This window comes from Ursus americanus, chromosome 23, assembly GCF_024610735.1.
Source record: "Ursus americanus isolate L20-20 chromosome 23, mUrsAme1.1.p, whole genome shotgun sequence".
NCBI classification, from domain to species: Eukaryota; Metazoa; Chordata; class Mammalia; order Carnivora; family Ursidae; genus Ursus; species Ursus americanus.
Window position 1 is genome coordinate 5,713,255 of NC_142149.1, and position 23,969 is coordinate 5,737,223.

Genomic DNA, 23,969 nt, shown 5'->3' on the forward strand with positions numbered 1-23,969 from the left:
CAGGGCTCCCCTGACGCTCAGCCAGCACCCAGGAGCCAGGGTCCAGCCCACCTTGTCCCCTCCCCGACGTGTCACTCACCACCTTGTTGATATCCAGGGCATGCTGAGGGTTCTCACCATCCAGCCGGGTCAGGGGCTTGGCCAGCGGCTGCCTGGGGCTGGGCAGGGCTGGCTCCTGCGAGGAGGAGAGGGACAGTGCCTGAGCAGGGGGTGGCCTGTGCCAACCTGCAGGAGACAGTCCCAGCGGAGCCCACGGGAGACGGAGCGGGGCTGGCACAGAAAAGCGCCTTAGACATGCATCTCAGTGGCTCTTCCTGCTTGTAAAATTGATGCCCGTGCGTGCAGAAAACTCCGAAAACATGCAAAAGGATAAAAAATAAAACACCCATTACCACTTCCCTGCCAGTCATGACCACAGCTGACATGTTAGCCTCTCTTTCCAGTCCTGCTTTCTCTGCACAGATACATACATCACCCTCCCACACCTACTGTTGTTTTTAACAAAACTGGGATCCTACTCGATGTCCAGTTTGGAATCCTGCTTTTCTATCCAACACTGCAGCCTGGACGTCTGCCTTATTGTCACACACACGCTAATGACACGACTTCAACGGCAGGGCGATGCCACAGGTGTAACCAAGGCGCGGCATCATGGGTCTAAGTTACTCTCCAGAGGGAGACGTTCGGCTTCAGTGGATATTCTCCAAGCAGTGTGGCTGCACCCATGACCCCCATGACAGGAGAGGATGGGCGGCATGGGAAGAAGGAACGGGCACAGCTACTGCCTGGCAGGGCTAGTATCTGGGGGAGCCGTGGAAGTCTGCCAGGAGGAGCCGAGGTCTGGGGGCCCACCTGAAAGTTAGCGGAGATGAAGCTGGAGAACGGGAACTGGTCGATGTCGGGTGGGAGGGTCAGGCTGGTCCGGGCGGGAATCTCAGGGGGCATGGACTCTGTGATGCTCCCAACCAAGGCTTGGTAATGGCCTGGGGACAGCGCGAGAGGCAGCCCAGAAAGCCCAGGGTAAGGCAGCCGGCTGAGGACCACCTCCCTTGCTCCTCATCCGCCCCCAGCCCTGGGGCAGAGGGAGCTCAGGGGAGCCCCGAGCATCATAGGGAGAGACCGCGGGGACAGACCCATGGCACAGCGGAGACACTGGAGAGGGGAGGGGTCATGGTAAGAGGGACACGAACCAAAACTCACCTTCTGCTGTTTTCAGCATGACAGCCACCTCGGCCGGGATCTCCAAGTGCCCCAGGTCCTGGCAGAGAGGAGCCATCAACCAAGTACTAAAGGAGGGGGTACAGGGACCCAGTGTCCCTCCTCACCCCCAGGACCATAAACTTCTCCAAAGACCAAGGATTCTGATCCAGGACACAAACAGGACCCCAAGAGCCCTCAGAGGGAGACCGAGGGTGGCCCAGGCCTCTTCTTGGGGGGCCCAAGGGATGCACACCCAGGAACCCACACTTTTCTGCACCCATGCCAGTTTTAGGAGGCTCATAACCCAGTGGACACTCTCGAGCTTCCAGGCCACCTACCATGCTTGGCACTGTCTTGGAGGCTGTGCGGCTGTGCTGGCCACACCGATGCCCGAGCTGCTGGGGGAGATGCGAGAGGAGCTGGCACCCCGCTGACGAGTCTCCGTGAGCCTCCAGCAGCTTCTCCCCACCTCAGTGGTTCAGTTGCCCCCCTCCTGCCCCCCTCGCGCCCCTGCCGAGAAACTAGCCCAGACCCAGAGGGGCCGGCAGCCTGCCGCCAGCCCTTCGGCGCCCTCACCAGCCTTAACTGCCTGTCTGCCAGGGCGCTGGGGAGGAGGCAGGAAGAAATGGTCCCTGGGGACAAAGTCCAGCCCGGGAGGGGCCACAGCGGGGAGAAGTATGTGGGCACTGACCTTTGAATTGCTTTATAGCCCTCACATTGGAGTCATCAGGCAAAAGAGGAAAGCAGGCTGGCCCTGAGGAAGGTCTGGAGGGGATGGGAAGGCACCCCAGGCAGGCAGGGGAGAGTCAGATTCTGGCGGGTGGGCAGGGATGAAGCAAGTGACCTCCTGGAGGCCCCAGCCTCCCCTGGCCAGGTGGCGGGAAATGGGAAGAGCTGGGCCAGCGTGGTCTCAGCGCTTGGTCCTTGTGAGCTTGGGCCAGGAGTGGACTTGGCTGCAGTCTGGCCAACTTGGCCAGCAAGGCTGCCTGACTTCGCTGCCCTGAGCTGCCGGGGCAGCAGCCCCACCCAGACACTCACCTGCAGTCTCTGTCGCCTCCGCCCCTGAATCAGGGGCCGGGCCGCCAGCAGGACGGTGTTCAGCTGTCCCAGAGCTGCCCGACGCCGGAGGTAACGCTTCCTGGAGGCCGGGAAGAGGGTTGGGGAGGAGTTCAAGCTTAGAGGCCCAGTCCCCGAACCCGCCAAGCTGAGACATGAACCTAGACACGGACCCCAGGCTGACGACCCCTAGGTGCTTAACAGAAGCCACAGGAAAAGGATAGGACGCCTTGAAAGAACAAGTAAACTGAGAAGGCGTTGGGCCCAGGGGATTCCGGCCTTAGGGCAGCAGAGCCGACCACCGGGCTCGTTTCCCACCCGTTCAGCCAGTGCGGCCCGTGGGCAAGTCCCTTCGCCTCTGGGCTTTATTGTCCTCATCAACAAAGTGAGGATCCGTGTCACCCCTGCCCCAGCACCAGATGAAATGAATCAACCGACATGTTAAGAGTCTGGCGTATTTTTATTTAAGAAGCACAACTTCTAAAAATGAAAAAATGCTACCACTGGCAATCTAAGAAGAGGTCACAGAAGAGACCATGTCTTCGAGACCTGTCTGGGTGTAAGAAAGACCAGGCTCCGCAGTGAGGGAGGCCTGAGCAGGATTAAAATTAAAAAATAAGTGCACAGCTTTGAGGCAGTGGCTGGCTCAGTCGGTCGAGCATCTTAGGGTCGTGAGTTCAAGCCCCAAGTTGGGGGTAGAGTTTATTTTAAAAAAAAGTACAGCTTTTGTGCATCAAAGACAGCATCGAGAGCAAGGATCGGGAGAACACCTGCAAAGTACGTATTTGATAAGAGCTTGATATCCAGGATTTATAAAGAAGTCCCACCGCTCAATAACAAGACAAACGACACAAACGAAAGGCAGAGCGAGGACCTGACGAGACATCTCTCCAAGAAGACACACAACTGGCCAAGAAACACGGGAGAAGATGCGCGACCTCATTAGTCAGTAGAGAAATGCAGATCAAAGCCACAGTGAGGTACGGCTTCGCGCCCGCTGGGATGGCTACCATTTAAAAAGTGGAAAATAAGGGCGTGGGGGTGGCTCAGTCAGTCTCGGGGTCCTGGGATCAAGCCCCGCATTGGACTCCTTGCTCAGCAGGGAGCCTGCTTCTCCCTCTGCCACTCCCCCCACGTGTGTGCTCTCTCTTTCTTTCTCTCTCGAATGAATAAATAAAATCTTTTTTTAAAAAAAGTGGAAAATAAGTATCAGCGATGCTGTAGAGAAACTGGAACGCTGACACATGCTGGTGGGAGCGTAACTCCTCAAAAAACGAAACACGGACCAGCAATCCCACTCCTAGATAGAGACCCCAAAGAACTGGAAGCAGGGACTTGAACCAACACTGCGACACTCGTGTTCCCAGCAGCCTTACTCACAAGCACCAGCAAGTAGAAACGGTCCCAATACCGCTGACGGGTGAGCGAGACACAAGGTGTGGTCTGCACACCCAGGGGCAAGAAGAAGCCAAGTCCTGCCACCTGTCACCCCAAGGATGAACCCCGCACGCACTCCGCTCGGTGCGGCGAGCCGGTTGTAAAAGGAAACACTGTGAGAGCCAGCTTACGTGGAGTATCTGGAATAGGCAAATTCATAGGGACAGGAAGCGGAGGGAGGTTCCTGGAGGCTGGAGGGAGGCGGGCAGGAGTTGCTGTTGGTGAGGACATTTTGGAAATAGAGAGCAGTGACGGGTGCCCTGTCTCAGAAGGCTACCCTGGGGTCCGTGGCACTGCCTTACTTTGTTCTCTCCACTTTGCCACGACCTTAGGGGTGACCGGTGGCTGGTTTACAGTCTGCGCCTGATTCCCCAGCGCGCCCGGGAGGCACCATGACTGCCTCCATCCCCGGGGTCACCAGCTGGGCCCAGGGTGATGGACAAGGTCAACCAACAGCTGCTGGGTGAATGAGCACAGACATTCACATTTAGCTGTGAAGGTGAATGGCAGTTAATTATGTGAGAAGGGGGAGGGAAGTGTTATAGGACCAAGAAGTCCAAAGAGCCTGGAGTAGAAAAATCTGGCCTAGAGGCTGGAGAGGTAGGTGGGGCCTCACACAGCCTGATTCATGCCTTTAAAAGGTCATTCTTGGGGCAGAGTGGAGAACGACTAGAAAACACTCAGGTTCAGGGGCCTCATCAGAGAGTGAGCTTCCTGTCACTCGGGGTATTCAAGCAGAGGTTGCATGGAAATGCTGACAGGATGGCCCTGGGGCAGACAGACTTTCCCAGAGGCCCTACCCCTCCCACACCCTGCCCCACGACCTGGAGAAGCCCCCAGGGTCACCCCACCCCTGCAGACCTGGCCTGGAGCCCTCGCACACGAGCCTGCATCCGTGGCAGGAGGAGGCGGCCGAGGCGCTGGCGGGAGACGCAGGCACGCAGCCTGCGGTGCAGGGTGAGCAGGGCCTGGGAGCGTCGCTGGGCCCAGTGCTGCTCCAGCTGCTGCCAGCCCAGCTCCCGCAGCAGGACCTGGGGGCAGAGGAGAGGGTGCCCAGGGTGGGGGGCCAAGGCCCCCCTTGCCCTTCTCCTGAGGCCTCGGCCTCCTTGCTTCCAGCAGGACAACTGATTCTTGTGGGGAGCCCGGACCCCTGCCACCCAGGCCCACTCCATAACCGCCCAGAAGGACACCCCCTCCCGAGTTTGTCCCGGAACGTTCCTCTGCCTTCCCGGCCACGCCTGCCTCTCTGCACACACAAGCACCTGGGTGGCTCCGAGGTGACAGAGGGGGGACTTGGCCCCCAGCACCTGACTCAGGATGGCGCCACACCTCTCGCGGTCAGAGGACTCTCCCTGCCCCTCTGTCTCCAGGGCCCGGAACCTGCCCCGAGGAGGGAGAAGCTGAGGTCGGAACAAGCACAACGAGGACCTCCCTCCACGCTTGTTCGAGCCCCCAGCCCCTAAGTCATTCAACCACGATCCGCAACGCACCTACTATGTGCTAGAACCCAGCAGGGTTTTGCTGACTGCAAGGGGCAGGTGGAGGCAAGGGCGGGGAGGGGGATAATGAATAGGGAAGGAGAGAGGCATGGAGGGAGAGGAGAGAGAGCAGTGAAAGGAGGTGGGGTGGAGGCCAGGCCTAGGGCCCCGAGGAAAGTGGGTCCACCTCCACCCTGAAGGAACCCTAGGTCTGCCAGCCACTCCAGGGGCCGCCCTTGTGGGTCCCAGCCCGAGGTGCCCAGGACCTCGGCTGCCTCCATCCTGGACCCTACCTGGCCAGGAAGGCCTGGAAGGGCACACGCACAGGGAAGTTGGCACTGCGGGTACACACTGCCTCCAGGATGCCTGCCTGGTACAGCTGCTCTGTCATGTGTCCCACATCAAAGAGGCCTGGAAGCTGTGGCCATGGAACAGAGCCCATGAGAGCTGGAGTGGGGGGGGGCTTAAAGCTGTGGGGGGTCAGGGGGCTGCTGAGCAGGGCAGAGCAGGTGGATAGGAAGGCTCCAGGGCCAGGTGGTGGAGGGGGGGAGCTCACCTTTCCCGAGTTGGGGTTGAGGCACTGAATGAAATAGACATGGCTCCTGATGGGAGGAAGAGGGGTCATGTGGGCACAGACCAGCCCCCGAGTCCCTGGGGTCTTGTATGGGGGGCACTGTTCTCACCTGCCCAGCAGGGCTAGGAGATCCTCCAGGGAACACTGGAAGCGAGAGGCCAGTGTGGGTTTACGTGGCCCAGCTCTCGACTGGCACTCTACTTCCTGGAACAGGCTGCCCACCAGCTGTCGGGCGAGAGGAGGCTGAGCTGGCTTGCTTCCCAGGCGTGTCCTTAGCCTGGCCTGTGTCCCCAACCCCAGGGAGCCAGGGTGGGCCAGTCCACAGCATCCAGACCTCGGAAGGCTCAGCCCATGGTCCAAGGGGTAGGGGCTTCCCCTTGGGGCAAGAGTGTCCAGGGGGGATACACTGTGGAGGGGTGGGGGCTCAGAGAGAGCTGGCAGGGGCACCTGGAGCTGGCTCTGGGCAAGCATTTCCACCACAGCAGGGTCAAGATGATCTCGGTTTCTGTTTATAAATTTGTGAACCTGCAGGAGACAACGTGGGGAGTGGAGGGGGAGCCAAAGAGAGAAGGCTGGGGTGGAGCCTGGTCCCTTTGTCAAATAATCCGGCCTCTCCCCACTGGGCTAAACAAAGGGCCACCTTTGTCTCGTCAACCAACGGCTTTGGGAAAACTGGAAATCCCCCTGCAAATGAAGTTGGACTCTTATCTTATATCAGATATAAAAATTAACCCAAAATGAATGGATCAAAGACCTAGATTTAAAGCCTGGAACCCTAAAACTCTTAGCAGAAAACGTAGGAAGAAAGCTTGGTGACATTGGACTTGGCGACGATTTCCTGAATAGAACACCAAAAGCACAGGCAAGAAAAGACAAAATGAAAGGCATTTCATCAAAATTCAAACTTTCGTGGGGCATCTGGCTGGCTCAGTCAGGGGGACACATGTGACTCGATCTCAGGGTGATGAGTTCCAGCCCCACGGTGGGTGTAGGGGCGCCTGGGTGGCTCAGTCGTTAAGCATCTGCCTTTGGCTCAGGTCATGGTCCCAAGGTCCTGGGATCAAGCCCCGCATTGGGTTCCCTGCTCAGCGGGGAGTCTGCTTCTCTCCCTCTGCCCCTCCCACCAGCTCATGCGCTCTCTCTCTCCCCCAAATAAATAAATAAATAAATAAATAAAATCTTTTATAAACGTTTTCTTTTGTGACCTTCAATATAATTTTGTGGTTTTCTTTATTCAATCTCCTTGTGTGGGTTTCTTTTTTTAATATGTGATCGGGTTTTTTGGGGGGAGGAGCAGAGGTATAATTGATATACGTCCCTGGGGTTTCTTGTTTGGGTAACTTCTGGGTGATTTGTGTCGTCTTCTACAAACAAAGCAGTCACCTCCTCCAGGAAGCCTTACTGGATTTGCCCTACCTCAAACTAGTCATATGGTCCTACCCTTTATACCAGGCCCCCTCCCCTCAGCAGTTCTCCTCCTGGGTAGCTGTGCTGTCACCATGAAACTCAGAAGGGGCAAAGGCAAAAGTCCCTCCAGTGAGCACCTACTATGCTCCAGGCACCTGCCTGACCACTTCCCCGTTACTGTATTTAATCCTCACAACAGTGTTACAGGACAGACTCCCATTTTACAGATGGGAAAACGAAGGCTCAGGAGGAGAGGCAGACAGCCGAGGTTGTCAGAGTCAGGTCCCACGCCCCACGCACATGATCCTTCCCTCCCGGTCTTGAGGCCCGCAGTCTCACCTCCCTCTCCCCCACGGTGCTCAGCCAGAAGTCATTAAATCACGCTCAGAACTGTGTAGGGCCAAGGGCGTAGGTAGAAACCTACAGCCCTGGGAGGGGCCTCCCCTCACCTACTCCTCTTAGCTGTCAGGTGACTCACCTCTGGGGAGGGGACCCCCCCACCCCAGGCCACATCATCCTCACTGATTCACCCAGGAGTCTGTCCCTGATTTACCCCAATACCTGGTAGGTGACGGTGCCAGCGTAATGCCTCACGGTGAAGATAGGAAGGGGCAGCTGGGGCTTGGCGTAGCAGGGGTGGTTGCCATGATGATAGTGACACTTCTGGAGGAAGGTGTGGTCTGTGGCCTGATAAGAGGGACGAGCTTCCCTCAGGCCTTAGCACGTGATGTTCCCCTGCCCAGACTGTGTGTCCCTCCAGGGTCATCAATAAGTATTTGTGGAATGGGTGGGGGGAGTACCATGGCCCTGAGGCTTACTCCCTACTAGCTGGAGGCCTGAGGGACCCCTAGAAGCCCTGCATGAGCCCTGTGCAGTTCCCACCACCCTGCCCCTTTCGCAGAAAGGACTTGAGGAACCCCAGAGAGGTCAGGATCACCCAGAGACAGGATTTGAACCCAAGCTGTGCTGAGAGGGCTATGGGCAGGGTTTCCGGCCCCCATTACCTGTGGCTCCTCTCAGAGGGCCTGCTGGCCCTGGCCTGGCCACCAGGGCCCCCACCACTCAGGGCTCACCTGGGACAGCCACGTCTGGGCATCCAGGATACTCAGGAGGCTGTGGGGCTGGTCTACGAGGAGGTCTAGACAGGTGTCCTGCACAGGCTGGGGAACGGGCACCCAGGGCAGCCGCTCTCGCCGACAGGCCTCCTGGGAACAGCCCGCACGGGGCCAGTTACAGAGCACGACCACGTTCGCCGGGGCGCTCACTGGAGCCAGAGCAGGCAGGGCCCCCGCCATCGTCCAGGTGAGTAAAATGAGGCCCAGAAGGGCTGAGAGGGTGGGGCCGAGCTCTTGGCTCAGCGCCCTCTGTTTCTCAGGGATGGCCCCTGCTCTGGAAGGTCTGGGTGCCCCCGGCCACCGCCAGGCGCAGCGCCTCTTACCTCCTCCTGGGCCCGCAGCATCCGGCTGGAGAAGAGCTGCAGGCGCTCGCTGGCAAGGTTGTTGCACAGCTGCTCCAGGCCGTTCACCTGCAGGGCCTGGGAGCACGGGGGCAGCGACATGGGCACCCACACAGGGTGGGCCCGGGGCAGGTGTGGGGGGGTTGCACACTGGCCAGGTGTCCTTCATTCCCCTCCCACAACAAGGGGAGGAGTGGTGTCCTGGGGCTGATGCTGCAGCCCACCGGGTCAAGTCCAAAGGCCTCAGCCCACACCCCTCCCTCTGCCTCTGCACGACTGTGAGCCTTCAGGCCTCTGGTCACAGCCGTCCTGTGGTCTGGAAGGCGCCTCTTCCTATGACCTAGTAGCTCGCTGGCTACAGGAATCCCACATCCTCCTAAGCAGGGCTCCAGGACACTGCCTCCAAGAAGCCTTCCAGCATTCCTCCTGTAGCAATTACAGGTTCCTTTCTCTGCATTCGCCTGCAGAGCCCGCACTCCATGGGGCTTTGTGCAGAGAGCTGTGACACTTTCTACAACACATACAGAGCGCACATGCGCCCACGTGCGCCCACACACTTGCCACAGTCATCCCCCACCCCCCACCCCCCACCCCTCGGAGATGGCATAGTTGCCAAGGGCATGCTGGAGAGGAGAGAGCAGGGGGCAGTGAACAGTGCCCGTCTGGGAACGAGGGTGAAGGCCACCTTCTCTTGCTCAAGCCCCCTCCTCCCTGCCCTGAGGAAGCCGGATCTTCTAGAAAGGGGTGAAGTACTTATGAAAACTCAGGGCCATTCAGGGGACTGTCCCCTTTCCTGCTCATCTTGGGGCATGGGAGGGGAGGCTGTGGACTGATCCATCCTTGGGCCTCTGTCTTCCGCTGCCTTAGAGGCTCCTGTGAGACTCTGCAAGGCCAAGCAGGACAGAACTCTCCAGAGGCGATGTCAGGGCTGGACAGAGCAGGGCGGAAAGGCTACACCCGTGGAGTGTGTGGGGTCTCGTGCTAGGCAGGCAAGAGCTCACGAGTGCCCCCCCTCAGGGAGTGCTGACCCCAGAAATGATCAGGATGAGGTGGGCACCCCGTCCCGGGCCCTGCCCCAAGGGGTGACCTCAAAGCCGTAGGCGTCCACGACAGTGATGGTGTCCACGCTCTCTCCGTCCCCAGGTGCTGCCAGCTGCACATTGCTCCTCGTCAGAAGCCAGGTGAAAAGCCGTGAATACAGCGCCTTGGCCAGGGCGTCCCTGTGGGCGTAGCGAGTGAGCCCGGGCGGCACAGTGCCAGGCCCGGCCACGGCTCCCTCCTGCCTCCAGGGCCACCTGGCATCGATGGCGCTTTCCACCGGCAGAGACCGACAGACCCAGCCATAGGGTGTCTCCTGGGGGGCAGAGGAGGTAGGCACAGGTGGAACAACAGGCATGAGGCCCACGTGGGCCCACGCCAAGCCTGTGGGGTGGGGGGTGGGGTGGGGTGGCCCCGCCCCCTGAGGACCCCAGCGCTCACCGTGACCCTCCTGGTGACAGCGGCCTCCAGGCGCTCAGGTGGTACCAGCAGCAGCCGGGCTGCCGTGTGGATCTCGGCCCAGCTGGACACGGCAGCCACCTCCTGGGACTCCCGCTGGACCGAGAAGGGAGGGGGTGGAGAGAGCTCTGCTGTGAACGGCCACAGCCCGCAGGGTGGGGTGGAGGAGGCAGGGCCTCGCTTTCCCGGGGAGCTGCGCTCTTGCCCAAACTACATCTGGTGGGTAGGAGCCGACTCTGGAGCCTGGGGGCCCTGAGTACGAGTCCTACTTTCACCTCCTACTAGCTGGCCAGCTCTGATAAGACCCTTTCCCTCTCTGAGCCCCACTGTCTCACTGTTGTTTAAGTAGACGCCATGCCCAGCGCCAGGGCTTGAACTCATGACCCTGAGATCAAGACCTGAGCTGAGATCAAGAGGCAGATGCTTAACCGACTGAGCCACCCAGGCACCCGCCACTGTCTCCTTGTTAAAGGGGAAACCACAACCCTGAAGTTACACTTGTGGTGGGAACGGAATCAGGAAACCTGCAGAAAGTGATTTACACGGTGCCAGGTACAGAAGAGCCGCTCAGTGAGGGCAGGTCCCCCTCCAAGGGGCGGCAGCTTAGCGGGACCCGCGTTGGCAGAGATGATCCAGGCCTGTTTTCTCACCCATATGACGGAACCTGCCCGCCCTCCAGGGCCGCCGCGAGGTAGCCCAGGGCTTGGTAATCTACCTACAAGTGTTTGGTATCCTTGCACCCTGATTGGGCAAACAAGCCACTGCTGACCCAGTGTCCACGCTGGCCTCTGGCCACGGCAGGAGCCCACCTCTGAAGAGGAGAAGCAAATGTTGCCCAGGTGCAGGATGGCGGCCAACACAGCCCAGGCGGCGGCCACCTCCTCGGGGCACATGACCTGCAGGGCCTTCCGCAGTCCTTCGAAGTCCTGGGCATCATCCTTGCCCTGCAGACTGCAGGCCTGGCCCTGCAGAGCACCGCGGGGGTGAGGGGACAGGGCCCGGCCGCCCAGAGCTCCCCTCTACTCCGGCCACTCCTTAGACCTCTCCCGGGGCAAGCCCTGCCACCCAGCGCCGAGTGGGTCTTCCCCCACCTGGTTGAGGTAGTAGTAGGTCTCTGGCCCCTGTAGGGAGAGCTGCTCCCGCTCCGCAGGGTCTAGCCCGGCCAGCAACTCGTAAAAAACATGGAAGCTCCGCTCAGCCTGGGCCTTGGGGGAGAAGGACTGGCTTAGGGGGAGCTGTGGTCCGGTCCTGTGCCTCAGAGGAGCAAGGACAAATCCTGGGAAAGGCAGGGATGGGGAGCTTAGCGACCACAACCCCCTACAGTGGCCACTCCCTCTTCCCCATTCTGAGAGAGATGGGAGCCGCCGCGGGGGGGGGGGGGTCTTACCTGAAACACCAGCCTTGAGGTCTCAAGCAGATAATGTGACACAGAGGCTCCCACGATGACCCCACTGTGGGCACAGGACAGTGGGTGGGGTGTCCAGGGTGCATGCCACCTAGGGACCCTGCTCAGAATGGGACACACTAGGGGTAGACCCAAGGGCAGCAGCCTCAGGTTCCCAGTAAAGGGAACTGATCACGAGTGCCCCCTGTGCCCGCCAGGACTACTGTCACTCACTGCTGCAGGCAGAGGCAGTAGGCCTGGCCGAAGCGGCTGGCGTTGACATTGAGGGTGGTCTTGGCGTGGCCGAAGCTGCTGAGCACGAGCTGCAGCCCCTCCAGCTGTGGGGGGGAGGGGCACTCAAGTATCCCTGGGACAGCGGCGGAATGCACTGAGAGGCACCCCAGCTGAGGACACTTTGTGCGCATCCATGGAAAGCGGCAGTCCCACCCCCCACCCTGCCCCACAGTAGGCAATGCCTGGGGCTGCCCCCAAGGAGGGGCCAGAGGCCTGGAGACCGCCCTCCCCGCCCAAAGGAGAAGGACGGTCCCTCCTGGATCGCTGGGAAAAGGCCAGCTGCCCCTCACTTGACGTCTTCGGTCGCTTGCCCGCTCCTGCTCCAGGCTGCTCAGAAAGTGCACGATTGTCTTGGCAGCTTCTGTCTTCCCTGAGCCACTGCGCCCACTGCAGGACGGAGGGGCTGACAGCGTCTCCAGGAAGGGGCACATAGGACACCCCATGGAGCCCACCTGGAAGGGATATCCTCCCGCACCCTGGAAACATGGAGAGATAGACCCAGGGCATGGAGACCAAAGAGAAAGAAGTCTCCAAGATGCCACATTCGAGGGGCACGTGGGTGACTTCAGCCAGGAGCACAGCCCCTACAAAGTCCAGTGCTGCTGTCCCGCAGGGGACCAGACCAGTAGCTTCAAATGCAGACCCCGTGTCCTCTGCCTCCCAGCCCTCAGAGTGGCCTGGGGGTCCCACGGGGCACCACCACTCACCTGAGGAGGATGCATGTGCCCTGCCCAGTGCTCTGAGACCGGCTGTAGGCTGAGACCACGATGGCCAGAATGTGTCTGAGGGAGGAGGGAAGGAAGCAAATGAGAAGGTTGCCAGAGGTGGGCATCTGGGCCCTCCTAGGTGTAGGCGGGCTCTTCAGTCCCCAGGATCTCAGTCAGTGGGACAAGCTGGGGCTTAGCCGCCCCAGGGGTGAGCAGAGGGTTGGTGGGGCTAAGTCACGTACGGGGCGGTGTTAGGGGCCTTCTTGGGATGGTAGCTGTCCAGGACCTCAGCTGAGAAGAGAGGCAGGGGTCGGTGGGGGTTCAGGGAGAGCAGAAGAGGCCCTGCAAAGGTCTAGGAGAAGAAGCAGATGCTCTCATCAGAACCCGGAGGAAGCAGGGGATACAGACGGAGTGGGGCTCTGGTGCTCCCCAGCCCCTGCCCCCACTCTGCAGGTCCCCAGCAAGGGTTCAGCACCCAGCCCAGGGAGAAGAAAGGAGAAATTCTAGAAGTGCCAGAGGGCCCTCTGATCCCAGGGCACAGGGAATCCCAGCCCCCTGACCCTCCCCTGGTGCCGCCGTACGTAGGTTCGGCCCAGATGGAATCTCTTCTTGAGGCACAGCAGCACGGCGCTGTTACACACGGGTCTGTGGTGGCGGCGGGATGGCGGAGCAGGGAAGAGGGGGCAGAAGGAGGGCCCGGGTTAGCGGCTGTAGGGATGCTTTGGGCAAGTCACGCATCCTCTCTGAGCCCTGAGCATAACACAGAGCCCGGCTGCTAAGTGAGTTCCTCACTCCATGGGGGCTACAAGCACCACCAGGCCACTGACCAGAGGGAAGCCTTGTGCCGGTTAGAGAAGCAAGTCCCAGGCAGGGGCACCCGATTTTCACCCCTCACCTGCCTCTTCCAGCCAGACCTTCGGTAAAAATTACAATCCCTTCTAAGGATACAGTTTATAAAAATGGAGGTAGGGTGGGATATGAGGAACTCTGGGACCCAGACACGACAGATTTGGAACTGCCCCCTGCTCACCGGAGCCGAGCCAGGTCCTCCGTGTCTTCCAGGCCTTCCCCAAGGCTCCTGCTCTCAGCGTCCGGTAAGGGCAGCACCTCCAGGCCCGGCCCCAGGCTCAGCTCCAGGTCCCTTTCCAGCGCCTCCTCAGTCTCATCCTCTGGCTCCCACCGCTCCCTCGGGGACCCACAGGGGCCGGGGCTTCTCTCCCACGGCAGGCGGGTCTCCAGGGTGAGTCGGGGCAGCAGCGCGTCGGTGCCAAGCCCAGGGTCCTCGCGGGGTTCTAAGCTCCGAGCCCAGTGGACCGGAGCCTCGGCCCCCAAGGTCTCGGGCTCCTCTTCGCTGCTGGAGCCGCTTTCGTCGAGTGGGGGCTCGTCGTGGGGAGTACGGCCGAGGAGGGAGCCTCGGCAGGACCTGGCCACACTTTCTCCACTCGCCCCGCGCCCCTCACTGTCCCCCGAAGCTCCTGCACAGGGCCAAACGTGCCCCTCCCCGGGTGGGGCGTCCGTGGACGCTTCCTCTGAGCTCCGAGTGCTCGACGCCCTCCCCGTCCTGTGGATCCTGGGGAACACGACCGCGAACTTGGGATCCGGAGTCCGGTCCTCATCCTCAGAGGTGTCCCCGGGAGCTGTGCTCTTCGCAAACTGTGGGGAGCTCGAGCCGCCGCTAGGAGGAGCCCTGGGCCGTCCCCCCAGTCTCCAGACGCCCACCAGGCTCTGCGCTAGACGCCGCCGCAGTCCCGGCCCGCGGCCCCGCCCCGTGCCCGCCCGCGGCCCCGCCCCCCGGCCCTCGTCCACCCGCGGTCCCGCCCCCCGGCCCTCGCCCGCCGGCCGCCGCAGCCGGTGCCGCAGCCACCGCAGGAGACCCAGGGCGCGCACCACGCGCAGGAGCCGCTCCTTAAGAGTGGCGCGGGGGGGAGACGGAGCCCCCGCCTGGGGAGCCGGGCCCGACGGGGCTTTCGCGCGGAGCCTGCGGAGCGCCACAAGGGTGGCCAGCGGCGCTGGGTGTCCGGACCCGTCTCCCCCTCCAGCCCCAGATTCGCTCTCGCCCGCCGCCACTTGCACCTTCCCGACCACCTTTCCGACCTGGGTGGCCGAGGCCTCGGCTCTTCCAGGCTCGAAGCCCTGCGGCGCAGCCTCCGGCCGCGCCTCATTGTCTCTTGCGTCCCGGGCCGGCCTGGGGTCCCGAGAAGCCCGCGAGCTCCGGGGGACGCACGTGGGGCTGCCCTCGAGGGGGCTGGAGGCCTTGGCTTTTTTGCGCGGCTCAGTCTCTTCGGCTTCAGTGGCTCGGCTCGCCGATCCTGGGGCTGCCTGTGGGCCCCCTCCCGGCTCGGCCCCCTCCAGGCTCGACTCCGTGCCTGTCCCGGAATCCTCGCTCTCTCCCCGGGGTCCCACCCCCGACGACCCTTCCCGGCTCCGGGGCTCAGCGCTGTCCCCGTCGCTGCTCAGACCGTAGCTGCTGGGGCGCTCGCTGGGCTCCACCTCTGGCTCCGACCCGGTTTGGGTGTCTCCCGATTCCGTGTCCGTTTGCTCCGGCTTCGGCCGCAGCTCCGGGGCTCCGCTGCTCTGGCTTTCGCTCTCCTGGGCCTCGCGGGCTTCGCTGTCCGGGCAAGAGCTGCCCCCGTCTCCACCCGACGCGTCCCCATCGAGGCTCCGGGTCTCTCGGCAGCCCTTCCGAGCGGGGGGTTTCCGCCCTTTTTCTCTCTTCCTGCGGCGGCAAAGCTCGCCGGTCCTCCCTTCTCCCGGGAGACTCTCTTCCTTCAGGCGCCCGCCACCGCCGTCCCGGTGCATAGACCCGGGTCCCGGACGCCCCGCGCTGCCTGGTGTCCCCTGGGCCTCCGCTGGAGGCTCAGCCCCTGGCGGTCTGCAGCCGCCGTTCCCTTGGGCGGTGGGCTTCCGGCGGCCACCAGGGGTCCCGTGGCTTCCCTTAGTGGCGGGCTCCAAGGCTGCTCTGGCCCTGTGGGCCTTCCCGCGACCCTGTCGGCGTTCCCGGCTAGGCGCGCGGTCTGCGCTGGCGGACCCGGACTCCTGCTCCCCGGAGGCCGGCCTCCTGGGTCCGTCCTGGCGCTGAGGCGCTTTGCCCTTGCTCCCACCCATGGCGGACTCGGTGAAGAGGGGCTTCCCCGGTCTCTGTACTCTCCCTGAAGATCTGGCAGCCCTTGACGCCCTCAGCGCTTGGCAGTGCCCACACCGGTTCTGCTCTGGCGGGGCCTACAGGTGCAGCCTACCCCCCGGGGGCTCCAGCCTTACCCATAAGCATTAATAATGCAGGTGGCTGCGGGTCCTGACCCCCTAGGCCAACAAAGGAAGGGAGGCTGCCCAGGAAAGAGGAGACGCTTCAGCAGCGGACAAAGGCCGAGGACAGGGCAACCGTGCAGCCTGGGAGTCGCTGCCAGCCAGCTTAGCCTGGCACCCCGCCAGACTGCGGACCCACATGCTCTGCTCCTGTCTCCCTGCTTGCCCAGTGGAGGGGCGGCGGGCGGTGAGCTCTCCTTCAAAGAACCTGTCTGGACCATCATCCTGGGAGCTCTAAGGGACACCTTAGTCCTCTGGGACTCAACTGCAATAGAAAGCTAACAGTTCAGGGCTTATGTGCCAGGCACTGTTCTTAACACTTCGCTATGGAGTCATTTAATTCTTGAAAGCACAGTAAGGGGTGGATACCCTAAGGATTCCCATTTTATGGCTGATACGACTGTGGCACACAGCTGAGTGTCACAGAGAGGGTCAGAAATGAGATGCCAACCCAGGCAGTCCGGCTCCCAAGGCCCTCTGGGGCACAGGTGTGAGGGACTGCCACCAGCAGCAAACTTGACTTTCTCTGATTCATTACAATGTATCCTGCAAGCTCTTGGGCAGACAGAGCTCTGCGCCCCTCTCCAATCTCTCGCCTTCTTGGTGCCCTCCTCTCCTCCGGGTTGATCCAGGCCAGGGCTTGTAGCTCACTCAGCCGTGTGGGTGTGGCAAGCCTCAGGTCCCTTCCCGAGGAGCCTTTCATTCAAATCTCCCCAAACCCCAGGAAAGGGCTAAGATCTGGTTCTACACAGATGGGGCATCAGCTCAGAGGATAAGTGGCTTAAGGACGCACAGCCAGTAAGTGAGGAATTGGGCACCAAACCCAGCTCCCTGGACCCTGAGTACCTGCTATTCTCTGCCGAGCTTCTGCTGGGAACTGGCTTTGGAACCACACAGCCTTTGTCCCCCCAGCCCACCTCCTGGCTGTGTGACCTCCAGCAGCCTCCAGGGAACTCCCTGGACAAAGGACAGCAGGGGGAGAGGGGACCTCCTCCCACCTCTCCACCAAGCCCAGCCCTCTGGCTCCTACTTTCCCCAGCCATTCCTTCACCTGCTTTGCCCCTCCATTCTGTGGGAGTCCTTCTCTGACCACGCCCCTCCCTCCCTCCTTCCCTCCTGGCCCTACCCCCAGCCACAGTAACTTTCATCTCCTTTGCTTGGGTGTTAAGGTGCTGTGTGATTTTACAGACTCTCATTTAATCCTTACCACTCTCTGAGGTAGGCCCTATGATTATGCCCTGTTTTATAGATGAGTAAACTAAAGCACAAGGGTGACATCATCAACCCAAGGTCACACAGTGGGTCACGGGCAAAGCCAGTGTTTGAGGACTGCCTGACTTCCAAGTCTGTCTACCACCTGTCCATGCTGAAGACCCTCAGATCCCAGTCCCCAGACCACATGTCCAGCTGCCTGGGGAACATCAGCAAGAGCCTTGGAGTCAGCAGTGACCTCTGCCACTCGCTCACCTTCTCCATCTGGCAGAGGTCCTGTCAACTCAACCTCTCAGTGTCTCCACTGTGCCGCTACGAGCACCCCTCCCTGGACAGAAGCTGCAGGGACCTCCAGCCCCTTTCTGTGCCCACCCAGCTTCCATTAATCCACTTTCTAGACCGTGCCAAACCCTTCCACTTGTGCACACCTATCAGTAAAAATTGATCTCACACTCCCGATAGGAGGTTTTTCTAGAATCCACATAGGCAAGCCACGAACACTAGCTAATACTTCATAGCACGGAGTACTTAAGGCAAAGCACATCCTCCATGAGCATGGACGTAAATCCATTTTCAGAGTCTGGTTATTTTCAGATGTGTGTAGCGGTGGTTGGCTTCTCTTCAGTCTGATCGGCTGATCATTGCTGTGGCCATGGGGCTCTCTGCGCACTCAAAGTGCTTGGTGCTGCCATTTTCTTCTGATTTCTTGGAGCTTACGTTATTACCATGGTCTTCAATTCTTGGTTTCTTGGCGGGAAACTTCATGTCACTTGTCCATTTGTGTGAGTTAATTTAGGTGCCTGGATAAAACAAGCAGTAAGTCCCTCTGAACAGGTTGTTCGAAAACCACACGAGTCCCCATGGGTTGTGTGTGTGTTGTGTCCAGCTCTCTGGGGTGTGATGTTCTCATTCCCTCCCTGGCACCCACTTTTGGTGCATAACCCTTTGACCTACAAACTGCAGACCCAGTGCCAACCCAAGGTATAAACAGCAGAGCTTAATTTCTTTTATGATAAAAATAAAGACCCTGTACACCAAGCTGTAACATGTTCTCCCTGACCCGACAGAGGGTCACCCCCATCGGGACCCCGTGAACCTCACAACAGATCCCGAGGGCATACGGTCATCATTCCATTCCCCAGAAGAAAGCGGGACGCAGAGCAGGTAGGCAATTTGCCTGAGGTCACACGAGGGCCACTCGCTGGGATTTAATCCACAGTGGTCTTTGGAAGCATAAATGTCATAATGGAACTTCCCTGCTTCAAGCCCCAGAGGCTTCCAGCGTCTCAGGACCAAGTCCAGGGGGCGGGTGTGCAGCACTCCCCTCCTGTCTGTAGCTTGGTCTTTTGCTCTACCCAACCTCCCTTCTCCATGACTTCGGGGACCACGGTCTGTGTCCCTCTTCCCTTTGGGGAACTGTTCCTCCACATTCTTTGTGGCTTTTTCCTCCCTCAGTAAGCGCCACCCCCACTTCTAAGAACGGGGGCCCGGAGTGGCCCAAGTCACACAACCCAGAGACTCTTGAGCTACTCGTGCTTGGCTGGAGGGCGGTGGGTAAGGTGCTCCCCCAGCACAACCATCCAGGGACCTGGACCTTGGCTCCTCCTGTGCCCTGTGTGCCGATCCAGGTCCTTCCAACAGGCCAGATGGGCTCCTGTGCCACAGAGCAGTGCCCCTGCCCTCGCCATGCTCCAGGGGGTCCTGAGCTGACCCTGGGCTGGCCCTGGCCACACGGTGGTCTCGTTTTCAGCACACTTCCTGCCAGCCCCCCTCCACTCTTGACCCGTTCCCACAGCAAGCAGGCTGGTTCCTCGAGCGAGGCTGGCCCCTCTGTCCAGCCCACCCCTGGACATGTCCCTGCCCCAGCCTGACGTCACCCCTCCCCCCCCCATGTCTCTCACAGGCCCCCCGATGGCCCGCATCTTAAGACTTCCTGCCTGGTTAGGATGGGGAGCCCCACAGGGCAGGGACCACATTGTCTTGGCCGCCTCTGACCCCATGTGCCTGGCATACAGCAGGTGCTCAACAAAGACAGGTAAATGAAGCAGAATCGAGTAGACCAAAGCCCTGGTTTATAAGGACCAGAACGGCAGTCTGATCCAGCCCCTCATCTGGCGCTAAGACCTTTCACCTCTGGGCACGGCCTCCGACCTCAGCAGCAGCTCATGGTCCTTCCCTGAAGTCTGGGAGAAGCCACCGGGTCTGAGATACTGTGTATTCCCCTTCGGACAGCAAGGAAAGGCCAAAGGGGACTCCCTCGGCCCCGACCCCGGGACGCAGTCATGGAAACTCGCGAAGGTTAACTCTTGCCATTCAATCCCAAACACAGAGTGTAAGTGTTCAGACAAAACCAAGCAGTTTGCTCTGACTCAAATGGCTTAGAAAAGGGACTCTTTGGAGTACCAGCCTCTTCCAGCCATGGCACCCCAGGGGCAAAGGCAAGGGACCGGCTAACAATCACTTCCGATTACACAGAAAATTTCTCGACAATTAAAAAAATTAGTCACTGGACCAGCCTGGTGAAGAGGTAATAAGGTGTTTATTAAAAACTCTCTTTCACCCAGAGACAGTTAAAATTTATAATTTAAAACCCAGCCCACTACAAAAAGGGGAGGGAATAAAAACTGTGCAACATTGACAAAGAGTCAAGACAGACAAGGCCCAAGAGGGGCAGCCCCCCGGCCCCCGGGGTCTCGCCTCTCTCCAGGCCAAGAGCAGCAGCGGGGCGGACACCGGGGTCGGTTCCAGCCACTGGCGCAGCCCAGGGCACGGTCCTCGCAGGTGGGGCCGGGCCGCAGGGAGAGCCCTCAGTAGTGTGTGTTCGTCGGGCAGCCTGGACTCAGGGCCCGCTCACTCTGCTGCGGGAGGAGAGAGAGCAACAGCTCCGGCGCCTCGCGGGCGGGCCAGCACCTCCGCCACCCACCCGGAGCCCAGCCACCCACCCGGAGCCCAACCGCAGAGGTTTTCAGGACCCCCAGGGGCCTGTGCAGGCGCTTTCTCCTATCGCTCTGTGTCAGGAGGCGTGTCCCCCCCCCCCAGCTGCCCCCCAGCCCTGCAGCAGTGCCCAGAGCCCCTACCTCCCCCATTGCTGAGGCTGTACCCCATGGCCACTCGCTGAGAACGCCAATCGCCATAGCTCCTGCAAGGGCAAAGACACGGCAGTCACCATCCATGGGGACCTGGGGGAGGCCAGACAAGGACCCTCGTTCCCAGAGATCTCCTGGCACCTCAGGGCCCACGCTGCAGGCCCGAGCAGTGACTCACCCTCGGTCTCCCTCCAGCGTGCTCTGGATCTCCTTCAGGACCCCTGCAGGACCGGGGAAGAGGCGTGCTGAAACCAGCAGAGGCTGGGCCTGACACACACGTTTCTCCCCCTTTTCCTGGTGGGTGTCAGACGGGTCTGCCCCCTCAAGGTAATGGCCCTCAGTTCTACTCTGGCCTTCCAAGCCCCCCTCGGACATCCCTCATGCCAGCCCACCAACTCCTGCCCCAACTCACTCTCGTCATTGAGCAGAGCGTGCTCCATCACTGGGTCGGGCCTTCTCTCTGAAAGGCAGAGGCCAAGTCAGGCGAGCCCTGGGGCCTCCTCTGCCCCAGCTCTCTCTTTCCTGGAGTGGGAGTGCCAGAGCCCAGGGCTCAGGACTGGAAAGGATGCCGTTTCTACTTAGCCCGCATGCCACCTGCAGGCCTGCGGTTCCCCTCCCTCCCCTTCACTCTGGGTCTGGGCCCAAGTATCACGATGCCTCTGTCCCCCCACACCCCTGGCCACAGGGAAGGCTGTCTTACCCTCTCCATCACTCTGGTTCCCTGAGTTCCTGTGGAGAGAGATGGTGAGGACTGGAGGGGGGGGGGTGCTAGGCTCCCCATTCCAGCCAGAAAGCCCTGACCCCATGAAGAATAAGGTCAACTGACGGGGCCCACCCTAAACCAGGGTGGTGAACCAAGCCCAGCCAGGGAAGATAGCTTGTCCAGGGGGGAGGGGCCTATGACAGTGGGGGTGGGGGGCAGGCCTCGAGCCAGAGCCAGGAGGGGGGGCTTAGCTCACCAGGGAGGGGATCTCTGGCCAGCCCCCGGTGCGCACCTCAGAGAGGCACCCTGAGGCCACCTGTCCTTTTACTGACCTGGCTCGGCCCAAGGCCTTCTCTGGCCCTGATCCGTTGCGGGGGCGGCTGTGGCTCTTGGTCTCTGCCGAATCCACCAGACACCGGGGCTCAACCAGCCACTTGGTGGAGAGAGAGAAGCGCTCAAACTCTGAGGGTGAGATCAGGTAGAAACCTGGGGGGAAGGAGACGCCCGGCAGGTGAGGCCAGCCGCATGGTTCCTGGGCCCGGCAGCTGCCGACGGGACTTCCCTCCCAGGAGGCACGACGGGCTGGGGCCTCCCTCAAAGTCCTCCGCTGAGGTCCATCCAGCCTGGCCACCCGGCTCAGCAGCCCCTGGCGGTGCGGCAGGAGCCCCACAGCGGCCCCACGCGCAGAGGTCCTGCCGCGCCGGCCCCGTGCCCACCTTGGCCGTATTTGGTGAAGACACAAGAGGCAATGCCGCTGACGTCCTCCCGGCGGATGCAGCTGTACCGCACCTGGGGCTTGAGCAGGGGCAGCGAGACCACCTGCACGTCACCCAGGTTGGTGAGGACAGCCAGGTGATGCTCCCCGTAGTCCTCGGCTCGACAGCTGCTGAAGTGCGCCACGCTGACCCGCCGCACCCGGGAGCCCTCCAGAGCGGTCAGCTTCAGCTTCAGCTTGGCACTCACCTTGGGCAGCGTGAACACCTGGGGGCACAGGGCATGGCTCGCAGCCCGGCCCGACCACCGCCTGCAGCGCTCCGTCCAGCCAAGCCAGGAGTTCTGGCTTCCCTGCCCGGTGCGGCTGCACGGCTGGGCTCCCTGGCAGGCAGCCTCCCCACCCCAAACCCTGCTTCCCAGCAAAGTCTGCTCCGTCTCTGTGCACCCCCCACCCCCGCTCGGCCACACAGCCACTGCACTCGGACTGCAAGGAGACCAGGGCTCCTTATTTCCACGTCTGCGCTTTCTGTCCCTCCCATGGACACAGGCCTGGCTTCAGTGTCCCCCACGCTGACCCTGGGGCCCAGAGGCTCCACCCCTCTCCTTTTCTGTGCCTCAGTGGCCTTGCACACATCAACTACAGATACAACTTCAAGTGGATCCCAGCCGCTGCCATTTGCGCCCAGGATCTGAGCGCCCCAGATGTCCCCAGGATTCCCAGGGGGCCCTGCCTCCACCCAGGCAGCACCTTGAACTGCTCCTCTGACACCACTAGCAGCTGGTGGCTTCCCTGCATGTCCGGGCTCTTTGACAGGTCATGTGCCACTTCCAGGGGCTCAGGAAGGGGCACGCTATGTCCGTCCAGCACCAGGATGCCCACCACGGGCGCTCGGTGCATCAGCTGGATCTCCTTGGCTACAGGGCAAGACGCGAGTGGTGGGTGATGGGCAGGCGGAGGGCAAGGCTAGAGACACCAGCCCACCCCGAGCCCAGGCAGAGGAGCACCCTCTGCTCTCCCCCTGCCCAGCACTCACCCTGCTCTGCCCGCACAGGCTCGTCCATTCTCCGCTCGGCCGGGGGCACGCGCAGGGCGAAGGCGTAGACAGTACCCCCGTTGGTGCCGGCCCACAGCGAGGGGCAGTGGCGGGAGCCTGCCAGGAGACAAAGCTTTACATCTAACCCACGGTTCTGGGGATCAGGTGCAGCCAGGTGATCTGGGCTTCTGTCCTGGCCTTGCCACTCACTACCTGCATGACTCCAAGGTCAAGTTAGCAAATCTTGTAAGCCTCAGTTTCCTCCTCTGTAAAATGGAATGGCTGTGGGTCCTGCCTACTCACACTGGGTGTAGATGGGAAAAGCTGCTATCTGACAACCAAGGGTCCCATGTATAGATGATCTCAAACCAAGGACAGCTCGACCCCCAAGACACAGTAGCAGATAACCGCCCCCCCACCCGCCACCCTTGCCGGCAGGGGGCTTCTGCAGGGCCCACTAGACACCAGCAGGCATTTGACAGGGGGAAAAGCTGAGACTCAGGTTAAGTGACACGTCCAAGGTCACACTCGTAGAGCGTGGTGGAGCCTGAGTACGAAGCCAAGGCCGATTGCCTTAGAGACCCAGGCAGGGGAAAGAAAGAGGCAGGCGGAGGGTCCGATCTCCCCGTGCTCCCAAGTGGAAAGCCCTCTTAGGGTCCTCCCAGCCAGGCCAGGCAGCAGCCTCCAGCATGCCCTCAGGCCGAGAAGGGCTCTCCTGCCGCCCCCATCCCACGCCCACCGCAGGCTGGCCACTCACTGTCCCTCAGATAGGTGTCGGCGAAGTAGAGGGTCCGCACAAATCCTGTGAAGGAATCCTCTGCCGAGCGAGCCTCGATCTTACGCTGCACCGGTGCCAGCTCCATGCTCTGCACCCCCGTCCGCTCGGCCCTGGCGCCCCCCTCCTGCACCTGCAGGGGGTTGGGTCAGGCCTGAGGTGGGGGGGCTCTGGCCTCCCTGTCCTGGGGTTATCGGATTGCTTACCACCAACCCTTCACGCCACCATCCATCTGATGACATTTACTGAGGACTTGACCTTTACACTTGGGGAAGCCGAGGCCCAGAGATGGTGTGATGTATCCAGGGCCACATGGCTGGGGGGCAGTGAGGGCTAGTTTGGACCTGCTGCGGGCTGCCCGGAGCTCTCCCTGGGCTTGTGGCTGGTCTCAGCCTCACCTCCCCAGGGGGACCAGCTGGCCGCCGCTTCCGGCTGGACACCCGGCTCCGACGTATCCGGCGGAAAGACTGGCGCAGGGACTTCTTCAGGGACTTCACGCGGGACAGTGGGCCCTCCAAAGCTAGCTGGTCACTGGGGTGCAGCGTGCATCTGGGGGCAGGTGGGGGGAGGACACATCCAGTCATCTGTGCTGCCAGGGCCCCAGGGTCATCGTGCAGTGGCAATCCTAGCTTCAGGCCCCGGCCGCCCTGGG

At 61.1% G+C, this 23,969-nt stretch overlaps 2 protein-coding genes across 4 annotated transcripts in view; both read right to left on the bottom strand.

The window, feature by feature from the left end:
• Nucleotides 1–16,863, bottom strand: part of MYO15B (myosin XVB) — a 29,719-nt gene extending 12,856 nt beyond the window's left edge. Inside the window, exons 1-25 of the mRNA XM_087854116.1 lie at nucleotides 13,521–16,863; nucleotides 13,072–13,135; nucleotides 12,733–12,842; nucleotides 12,491–12,565; nucleotides 12,074–12,170; nucleotides 11,724–11,827; nucleotides 11,493–11,556; nucleotides 11,197–11,310; nucleotides 10,915–11,070; nucleotides 10,088–10,201; nucleotides 9,904–9,962; nucleotides 9,696–9,828; nucleotides 8,591–8,686; nucleotides 8,226–8,357; nucleotides 7,714–7,839; nucleotides 6,193–6,270; nucleotides 5,855–5,970; nucleotides 5,728–5,773; nucleotides 5,465–5,589; nucleotides 4,555–5,073; nucleotides 2,239–2,338; nucleotides 1,539–1,595; nucleotides 1,201–1,258; nucleotides 853–983; nucleotides 80–175 (exon numbers count right to left, since the gene is read on the bottom strand). Of these exons, the coding sequence (XP_087710242.1) occupies nucleotides 80–175; nucleotides 853–983; nucleotides 1,201–1,258; nucleotides 1,539–1,595; nucleotides 2,239–2,338; nucleotides 4,555–5,073; nucleotides 5,465–5,589; nucleotides 5,728–5,773; nucleotides 5,855–5,970; nucleotides 6,193–6,270; nucleotides 7,714–7,839; nucleotides 8,226–8,357; nucleotides 8,591–8,686; nucleotides 9,696–9,828; nucleotides 9,904–9,962; nucleotides 10,088–10,201; nucleotides 10,915–11,070; nucleotides 11,197–11,310; nucleotides 11,493–11,556; nucleotides 11,724–11,827; nucleotides 12,074–12,170; nucleotides 12,491–12,565; nucleotides 12,733–12,842; nucleotides 13,072–13,135; nucleotides 13,521–15,595 (4,845 nt within the window). The 5' untranslated portion in view covers nucleotides 15,596–16,863. The remainder of the gene's footprint in view (nucleotides 1–79; nucleotides 176–852; nucleotides 984–1,200; nucleotides 1,259–1,538; nucleotides 1,596–2,238; nucleotides 2,339–4,554; nucleotides 5,074–5,464; nucleotides 5,590–5,727; nucleotides 5,774–5,854; nucleotides 5,971–6,192; nucleotides 6,271–7,713; nucleotides 7,840–8,225; nucleotides 8,358–8,590; nucleotides 8,687–9,695; nucleotides 9,829–9,903; nucleotides 9,963–10,087; nucleotides 10,202–10,914; nucleotides 11,071–11,196; nucleotides 11,311–11,492; nucleotides 11,557–11,723; nucleotides 11,828–12,073; nucleotides 12,171–12,490; nucleotides 12,566–12,732; nucleotides 12,843–13,071; nucleotides 13,136–13,520) is intronic.
• Nucleotides 16,864–16,918: 55 nt separating this feature from the next.
• Nucleotides 16,919–23,969, bottom strand: part of LLGL2 (LLGL scribble cell polarity complex component 2) — a 35,493-nt gene continuing 28,442 nt past the window's right edge. Inside the window, exons 16-26 of one of the 3 annotated variants that reach the window (XM_045814489.2) lie at nucleotides 23,716–23,866; nucleotides 23,300–23,450; nucleotides 22,543–22,659; nucleotides 22,257–22,423; nucleotides 21,511–21,775; nucleotides 21,127–21,280; nucleotides 20,792–20,820; nucleotides 20,504–20,551; nucleotides 20,270–20,312; nucleotides 20,083–20,144; nucleotides 16,919–17,805 (exon numbers count right to left, since the gene is read on the bottom strand). In XM_045814489.2, the coding sequence (XP_045670445.1) occupies nucleotides 17,798–17,805; nucleotides 20,083–20,144; nucleotides 20,270–20,312; nucleotides 20,504–20,551; nucleotides 20,792–20,820; nucleotides 21,127–21,280; nucleotides 21,511–21,775; nucleotides 22,257–22,423; nucleotides 22,543–22,659; nucleotides 23,300–23,450; nucleotides 23,716–23,866 (1,195 nt within the window). In that variant the 3' untranslated portion in view covers nucleotides 16,919–17,797. Of the gene's footprint in view, nucleotides 17,806–19,525; nucleotides 19,864–20,082; nucleotides 20,145–20,269; nucleotides 20,313–20,503; nucleotides 20,552–20,791; nucleotides 20,821–21,126; nucleotides 21,281–21,510; nucleotides 21,776–22,256; nucleotides 22,424–22,542; nucleotides 22,660–23,299; nucleotides 23,451–23,715; nucleotides 23,867–23,969 lie in introns of those variants that run through there. The other 2 variants (XM_045814490.2, XM_045814488.2) reach the window with 2 other exon arrangements.